At 48.3% G+C, this 9,389-nt stretch overlaps 1 protein-coding gene across 1 annotated transcript; it reads left to right on the top strand.

The window, feature by feature from the left end:
- The first annotated feature begins 1,336 nt into the window (after positions 1-1,336).
- LOC120680126 (myb-related protein 306-like) lies at positions 1,337-3,060 on the top strand. Its single transcript, XM_039961748.1, has 3 exons — positions 1,337-1,619; positions 1,722-1,851; positions 1,995-3,060. The coding sequence occupies exons 1-3, from the start codon at positions 1,487-1,489 to the stop codon at positions 2,638-2,640; spliced, it is 909 nt and encodes a 302-aa protein (XP_039817682.1). The 5' UTR covers positions 1,337-1,486; the 3' UTR covers positions 2,641-3,060.
- The last annotated feature ends 6,329 nt before the right edge of the window (positions 3,061-9,389 follow it).

Raw genomic sequence — 9,389 nt, forward strand, 5'->3', positions numbered from 1 at the left:
ATCCCACTCAACTTATTTGGCATATATCGGATGTGAGACTATTTAATTTTCATGAATCAAAACCCGCTTTCGGTGCCAATAAACTCCACTGTTTCATCACACTCCAGTCAGCATGCACAGCCCGAGGCGCAGGCCACCTTAATTTCCACTGAACAAGACAATACCAACACCCGGTTTTGGTGCATGCAAGTTTCATCGCTTCAATACGCTCCAGTGCAAACCGACTTTGGCGTGCACGCGAACCGATGGGTGGACCATCTCCGCGAAACGGAACAAAATAAATGAGCATTTGCAAAATCGCCACCGTTCTTTTTTTCTCTTGCAAGTACACCCCTAAAAATACGAGTTCTTGCGACATTTCTAAAGGTCCCTAATAGCGAAGCTTGCACCACCATTTCCAGGCCGTGACACGTTTGCAGTTCTCCCCTGAAGCAAAAACACGACCATGCCGTTTGGTCCATGTACCGGTGCACCAGGCCAGGGGAGCTGCCGCCGTTCACACCTGACGCTCCCGGAAGCCGGAACAACGGAGGAGCTAGCTTTCCTTCTTCTTCTTCTTCTACGTCGAACAAAGACGGCAGTTGATCTCGTCACGCAAGGTTGAAGGCCTCCTAACACGGCCGGAACACGTCGGTGTTGCGCACGACTCCTGTGCCTATCGCCGGCGTACCATGCACCCAGCACACCCGTCCACGCCGAGTCCGCGACCGGCGACAGGGTTGCCGTCAGCGAGGCCATCAATTTCCGTCAGGAAAACAACCCAGAACCGCAGGCACTACGTGCGCGTGCGCGCGGCCACGCTTTCCGCCCACAGCGCGCCGCGTGCGCGCACTGCACACGGTGAAACCTGCCGCATGCCGTGACACTGGCACGGCGCGATCCGGCCGGCTCTTGTCCGCCCTGGCATGGCGCCGCTAGACCTTGCTACGGCGGTGACACTGGCATGGCGCGCGATCCGGCTCGATCGGCTCGGTCCAGAGCGCGCGGCCCTGATCCTCCATGGCGCGCGCGTACGTGCCCGTGTCGCTAGCTCGCGCGCGGTGACGCCGGCGGCGACGTGCGCGCGCGTGTCGCGGCCCGTGGGCGGCCGGGGTCCCCGTGCAGCGCGTGCGTGGACGTGGCGCGCGCGGCAGCGGCAGCGTCCGGGCGGAGACTAGAGAGGGACAAGCAGACCTGAAACGGGAGGAGGGAGTACTGAGCCTGTTGGTTGCCGTGCTGGCATCACTGGCGGCCCCCGGCCGCGGCGGTCAAACGCAGGGGGGTGGGGGGCCACCGCGGGGGCCGCTTATATAAACGCCCCCCGGGCCCCGGCGGGGCACCGACCGGCCTCACCATCCGGGGTTGGACCCTTGTCTCGCGCACTTCACCGCCGGGGAAAGGGAGAGGGAGGGGGTCACTTTCTTCCAGCCGAGCTAGCGAGCACCCAGGGGGCCAGGGGCTCCGGCGGCTGCTGAGGAGGGAGGGAGCGAGGGGTGGGGGAGGAGCCATGGGGAGGCCGCCGTGCTGCGAGAAGACCGGGGTGAAGAAGGGGCCGTGGACGCCGGAGGAGGACCTCGTGCTCGTCTCCTACGTGCAGGAGCACGGGCCCGGCAACTGGCGCGCCGTGCCCACCAACACCGGTACATGCTGGGATCTATCCTGTTGGGATCTCTCGTTGCTTCGTTCTTTGTTTGTGCTGGGCGATTCCCTGACTAGCTGGTTTCTGCTGTCCATGGATCCAGGGCTGATGCGCTGCAACAAGAGCTGCCGGCTCCGGTGGACCAACTACCTCCGCCCGGGCATCAAGCGCGGCAACTTCAGCGTCCAGGAGGAGAAGCTCATCATCCACCTCCAGGCGCTGCTCGGCAACAGGTGATTATTCACCGCTTGATTCTTTCCGCTTCCTGTTCCAGATCGGCGCGTGCTCCGCCTCAGGTGACTGATTTCTCGATCGGCAGAGCCCTAACGAGTAACGATCGGCTGTGTTTATTCTTGGTTTGTGCCTGATTGATTAGGTGGGCGGCGATTGCGTCGTACCTCCCGGACCGGACGGACAACGACATCAAGAACTACTGGAACACCCACCTCAAGAAGAAGCTCGGCACGATGGGCGCCGGCGGGGACGGCGCCGGCGGCGCCGAGGCCGCGCGGACCGGCAGGTCGGCCGCGCCCAAGGGGCAGTGGGAGCGCCGCCTGCAGACGGACATCCACACCGCGCGCCAGGCGCTCCGTGAGGCGCTGTCCCTGGACCCCGCGCTGCCGCTGCCGCTGCCCCCCGCCAAGACGGAGCCGCAGCAGATGCTGATGCAGCTGCCGCAGCCGGCGCCGGCGCCGCCCAGCCAGGCGGCGTATGCGTCCAGCGCCGAGAACATCGCGCGCCTGCTGGAGGGCTGGATGCGCCCCGGCACCGGCAGCGCCGGGAAGGCGTCCTCCGGCTCCAGGTCCTCCGCGTCGGCCGTCTCCGGCGGCGAAGGCGCGTCTGCGAGCCACAGCGGCACGGCGCCCACGCCGGAGGGGTCCACCGGGACCAGCAAGGCGGAGGACGCGGGCCCGGTGCCGGCGTTCTCGATGCTGGAGAGCTGGCTGCTCGACGACGGCATGGGGCACGGCGACGCGGGGCTCATGGGCGTGCCGCTCGCCGACCCGTGCGAGTTCTTTTAGGAAAGAAAAATAAATGGACAGCATAATAAAAGTGACTGGGCTGGAAGAAGAAGAAAAAACAAAAGAAAGAAGCCAGGAACTCGACTCCCTGGTAATCTAGATCGATGCAGCGCAAAACTAGATAGTGTTGATCTAGTTTACCTGGCTAGCTAATCCAGTTCCTGGCTTCTTCTTTTTTTTAGGTTTTTGGTCTTAGGGTTTGGAACTGATCTGTTTTATGTAACTATGCAGTAAGTCTGTACTAATCCATGGGCAACTGGTTGGATTAATGGCGCTGTAATAGTTGTAGTAGTAGTAGTCAGTCAGTCATGATGCAGGTGATGATGGTCCATGATGATGTGCATGACAAACCAAAGAATTGTACATCTGTAAGAATGATAACAGTCCCTATAAAACTTAAATGCCATTGTGTTCTTTGTTTGTGTTGGTTTTTCTGATTATGGGACATACATATGTGAAAAATAGCATACGTAGTTGTTACAGTGTTTAATTTCCTGTTCTTACCGCGCAAGATTTGACATACAAAAGTCAAATGTTGAATAATTAGGCATGCTATTTAATATATGGGAGCGACAGAGCTTAAGCCCTCCATACCAGGTTGCCAGACACTTGTAACACCCCAGGCATCTTCTCCCCATTGTTTTCGGCATGGATGGGAGTGAGGGCCAATTGCTTTTATTATTTTCTCCTTATTTATTAGTTATGATAGTTTACCTAATTAGAACAGCCTCAATAGAGAATATCATCGCACAGTTACCAAGATTGTGAACTAGCTAACTGAGCCGGAGGAGTATGATGACACTCCTCTCACATCCTATGACACTCTTCATTATCTCTCTTCTGTCATGTCAGCAAATTTAATGCTCATAAAACTTCTATGACACGCCCATTGATTGACCTTAGAATCATATACTACCTTTCAAACGCTACAAGTTTGCACACGTCTGAGCATGTGCGATAGTATATCAAGTTCTTCATTTTTGTGCTTGTTTGATTGGGGCACACGAACACCACATCAATTTTTAGCATTTGTCCCGGTCACAGATGGATCTAGACTAATCTAGGCACTAGTCCTAGGTCCAACGGCTAGGGGGCGCGGGGCTTTTTAGTCCCGGTTGGTGCCAACAACCGGAAATAAAAACCTATCTTTAGTCCCGCTTGATGGCTCCAACCAGGACTAAAAGTCCATACCTTCCGTCCCGGTTGGTAACACCAACCCGAACTAAAGAGTCACTCTTTAGTCCGAGTTGACTCTTTAGTTCGGGCTGGTGTTACTGTTACCAAGCCAACCTGGACTAAAGGGTCTTCCACAAATTAGTTCAAAAGAATAACATCCCAACTAGATTCACATTTTGCGTTCAAGTCCTACGAGACATAATGTTTTTTTTAGCATCATAGGCCCTTTAGCAACCAGGACTAAAGATCGGGATCTTTAGTTCAGGTTGCTACACCAAAGACTAAAAGGAGTTCCAAACCGGGATCAAATCCCATTTCTGGAGTAGCAATGGTTGGGTTAAACTTAAGGTGAATTAGCGTCACAGACCCTTTAGCAACCGAGACTAAAGTTTGGAATCTTTAGCCCTGGTTGCTACAATCGGGACTAAAGGGGTTCCAAACTGGGTTTGAATTATGTTTCGATAGTAGTGTGACGACGGTTGGGTTAAACTTTGAAAGGTGAGGAGTGGTCGTAATTAGATGATAAATGAAAAAAAACTAAAAATGGTTAGTGGTTGCAATGTTTACTTTTCTTAACATGCATTCAATTAAATCCTCAAAAGGTTGATGTTGAATAATCTCAAATGTTGTTTAAGAGGAGTCCGTATATATAGGGGTATATCAGCCCGGGGCAACTGAGAGTCTAAACCCTCGTTACCGCTCTGCCGACTGTTGTACATTTGTAGGCATCCAAGCATCTTTCGCCATGTTTTCGGCATGGATGGAGTCGGTTTATACCTAAATACAAGTACATCTTGCATCCTCTAATCCTTTGTCCTGCCTTCACTTTATGCGTGTATGATCCCAAAATTAACTTTCCATGGAATTATGCTTGCTTTTGGGTGGCGTATATAGTGGCCCTTGACTTTGAAATGAAAAGAGTAACAGTAATAATAGGAGAGTTTTGAACAAAAAATGTGTAGTTGTAGCAATGTTTTGCAATCTCGCCCTGCATCGATTTATTCGTACGGAAGGCTGATATTGATAATATAATATGCTATTTATGTAGTAACATGGTATGTACGCACCAGGTTTACTAGAGCCCATATTTTTCGCATGGATGGAGTGAGGTCCTTTTGCTCTTGTTGTATTAATCTTGTTTATGACATAGTTTACCCAATTTCTAGTGCTAAATACTTCACACGCCTCTTCTAAAATAATGCTATATATATAGACATAGACATTCATCCTGAATGTTCCAGGTCGGAATTTTTGTTAATCTAAAAGGAAATGTGTTCACCTTTCGGCATGTATGAAATATAATTAACATTTTGCAGAATTTATTTTGCTTGTTACGGACAGAGATGGTACTCACGTATGTTTTGCTTGATTTTTATTTGCTTGGGGGAGGTGATACAACACAATTATATTAAGAGTCAAAGAGGAAGCGTAAAAGGCTAATTTACCACGCATCTGTAAAGTTTGGAGCATTTTGAATAGTACTACCTCCTGAATTCATGAATACGAGAGCAGTGCATATTGAATTTTGTCTTGATGTTGGATTGATATTATCCATTCGTTCATGGAGGCATATGGTACTGTAACATCCAAAGTTTGCACTTGATGTGTACCCAACTAATGTCCTGTCCGTTGTGCTTGTCTCTCTCTCTCTCTCTCTCACGATTTTGTATATATAGATTATGTTTCACTAATATTTCTCACAAGGTCGTGTAGGGGCTAGTTTGGTAGAGCTCTACATGATTCTGATTATCTATGGGAGCTGATTCTCCGATGAAAACGATTCTTTGTGATTCTCTAAAATTAAATTAAATTTATGAAAAATCGATTCAATGTGAGAAGTGAATCAGGAGAAGCTACTTCCTTTTCACCTCCCAGCTCCTTAGGATACAGGAGAAAATGAGAAATGGAGAAAGCTCTAAACCTCTAAACACAGAACACTACATGCATAATGATTTCAGAGCTGTTTATTTTTTCCTCTTCAGAAAAGAGTTAGTAGATTTGAAAAGACAAAAAAGGGCATGGAAACGTGAATCATCTACGCATAGTGCAGAACCACGGCGCATTTTTTGCATGACAGGCAGCAAAACATAACGAACACTCGATCTCCTACGGCTCAAGCCGTTCGTGCAGAGGGGTATATGCCGTGCACGTACACACGGCGAGGAAAAGGCACCGGAGTTTAATGACGTGTCCCGGAGTGGCCTTGTGGGCTTGCTGTCCCTCGCTACTGCGTGCGGAGGAGCATAGAGGATGGAATGACCGAGCAGGACGCTTAACCTAATTTTCCCCTCCGTGATGGCGACCCCTAGGGGGCCTCGGCCACAGACCTTGACACTGCATTTAAGCGCCAATTGTCTCCCGCGGTTAGCATCTGATGTGACCTGATGTGATATGCACGTACACCCTACTTCCTCTCTTCTAAATTGTAAGTCATAATAATTTTTGGGAGAGTTAAAACATTTCAAGTTTGATCAAATTTGTACGATAAAGTACTAACATTTGTGATACCAAATAAATAGCATTAGATTCTTCATTAAATATACTTTTCATACTATATCTATTTGGTGCTATAAATTTTTATATTTTTTTATGATTTTGTTAAAATATAAAAATAGTTTGACTCTCCAATAAAATTGGAACGACTTACAATTTGAAACAGAGGCAGTGAGAATGCAATAACGACGCAACTGACTAGGTAGCTAGAGAAGATTTTTCTTTTCTTTTGGTTTTTTTATTCTTTTCCTGTTTTGAAGTGCCCCCAATGCATGCCATCGTCTAAGAAAAGCTTCTCGGCGTCGCGCATCTATGGAGTTGCCGGAAACAGCGTGACTCGTGCGTTTTTAGTTTGCGATTAGCCTTGTTTCAAACAAGCCCAATCCAAAAGATCTTTTGAAGAGTGTTCTCCTTCTCAGCTCGAGAAAACATTGAGTCTCTTCCATCCATCCAGTTAGTCCCATGGATCTGCACTGCATCCACGCCCCCGGCAGGAGGTGTGGGCTGGAGAGCAGACGAGGTGTCACTGCCCTTGGAAATATGCAGGGAGCCTTGAATGCTCACGCTCGTGGGTCCTTAAAGCCGCCCGCCCTTCGCTTGGACCCTTTCCCCCGCTTTCCCCTTGATCGAGCCACCACGGATTGCGTTTGCAGACTGGCTGGCTGCTGGCCTGTTCTGTGTTGCGTTCTTCCCTGCTCTTGCTTCGAATGCATGGCAATGGATGCGCCTTTTCCCCCCAGCCCCGAGCTGTAAAAAACCACGCACGGCAAGGGACCCCAGAGCTCTCTCATGGATGGCATGACCTGCTGCGCCTTTGCAGCGGCCGTACGTACTGTCGTTGCGAACTTTTGCACCTGCTTTTGAGCTTCGGACTGTCTGTGAGAGGGGGCTGCTTTCGCATCCCCTGTTACTTGGTGATCCTACAAGGTGAGGACGGTCATTTTTCCATCTGAATGAGACTCATTGTTTAGCGAGTATTATCCTAAAGAGTAAAGTGTGTCACCAGTTTCTAAATTTGTTCGATTGTGTCATCCCGGTCCCTAAACTCATAAATCAATTGTTTAGGTCCTCAAACTTGTTTGACTATGTCATTCTGGTCTCTAAACTTATAAACCATCTGTTTAAATCCTCAAACTTGTCCAGTCGTGTTATCACAGTCCCTAAATTTGATTTTGAGTCTCATCTAAATCAAAACCGGACGATCTAAAATCTCTATATCATAAAATAATTTATAACTTTTCATATGAACTTGAATGAAGACAAAATTTATATCAAAATTGTATCTCTCAACGCGATCTACAACTTTGCAGTTTAAAAGTTTTTGAATTAAAATTTTTTAGAGTCCCAAAATTTATTTTTAACTTTTAAATTTTAAAATCTATAAACTTACAATAATATTTTGAGACCCTAAACAGTTTTAATTCAAAAATATTTCAACTAAAAAATTGTAGATTACGTCGACAGCTACCATTTTGATATAAAGTTTATCATCGTTCAAGTTCATATGAAAAAAGTTATGAATTACTTTTTGATATATAGATTTTAGATCGCCTTGTTTTGACCCATACGAGACTCAAAATCAAATTCAGGGACCGGAATGACATGATTGAATAAATTTGAGGACGTAAACGTTTGATTTTCTAGTTTAGGGACCGGAATGACACAGTGGAACAAGTTTATGTACCGAGATGACACAGATGGACAAGTTTGAGTACTTGAACGGTCGGTTTGTGAGTTTAGGGATCAGGATGACACAACGACAAAAGTTTAGGGACCGGTGATGGACTTTACTCTATCCTAAACGCTAAATAGTTGGTTGGTTACCGTTTGTTTAGCATTTAGACCGTTTAGACAGTATTTAAAGGGAGTTAGATAGTCTAAACGGTTTGGTACAACTCTAAAATACACATATTCGTGTATGTAAAATTTAAATATGCTTGAAATTATACACATTTATGCATATAAAAAATAAGTAATCTGCTAAATATTTCTTGGAAGATAATTAAACCACATTCAACTTCGTATACTTAAAATATTAATTAGTTTGATGCCAAAGTTAGCAATTGCAACCCCCTTATTGACCATAAATAGTTGTTTAACTCAACTCTGTCTAGACCGTTTAGAAAGTTCTTAATGGAACAGTATCACTGTTTAATTTACCGTTTAGGACCTATACGACATGGGTGGCCTTCGTTTAGCCTGTTTAAATACCGTTTAGACGAGGGCGAGAGGATGGGATTGGTAGTGTCAAGTGTGGGCAGTGAATGACTACGAAAAACAAAGAGGTCTCCGCGTGTGTAACGCAGGGCGCTTGAATGCTGGTGATGGAGCGAAAGGAGAACGGCGCACGGGCTTGAATGCGTGTGCCTCCGATCCCACTACGGGGGCTACGGCCCTGCTCCTCCACTCCACATGTGACGATCCAATCCTCATGGACGGGTAGAAGAAGAAGAAGCACTTCACTCTGCGTCTCTGCCATGCTCCTCCTCCGGGACCCTTTAATTTCCGTAGCTGTAAAGACACGAGGGCGAGAAAGGGGTAGGTAGCCATACCAGATCGCCTACTCCTAGATCGCTTTGGACTTGGACTAGGATACACGAGCATTTGATGCGACTGCTCCTTGGCAAGGCTACACGCACAGGCACTGGATCACGATCCCCGCGTCAGCTCCAGTCCATAAATACAGTGAGAGGAGCCGGAGTCAACCGACGGGGACAAGGCGTCGCCGGCCGGCCGGCCGACGAGCCTCGCCGTGTCTACGGCACCAGCTGCGAGAGTCAACATGATCGAGTCCACCACAGATGCCGAGATCGAGTTGCTTCCGGAGAGAGTTGCATTGCAGCGACCGTAAGACTGACTCCAACAAGAGAAGGCAAAATGGGACATGCAATCCTTCATTTGTATCTTCCACAGTAGTGTTAGAATTGATCTTCATCAGTTGGTCCAATGGCCAACTAATCCCTTGACCTCGCGCCCTGATTGGGGGCCTAGCCCAAGACGAGGCTGGTGGGCCCCCGTCGCGCAGCCCTATAAAGAGGAGGTGGGGACTGGCAGCTCAAGACACGAGGTTCATCGCCGCC

This window comes from Panicum virgatum, chromosome 6N (genome assembly GCF_016808335.1).
Source record: "Panicum virgatum strain AP13 chromosome 6N, P.virgatum_v5, whole genome shotgun sequence".
Taxonomy (NCBI): domain Eukaryota; kingdom Viridiplantae; phylum Streptophyta; class Magnoliopsida; order Poales; family Poaceae; genus Panicum; species Panicum virgatum.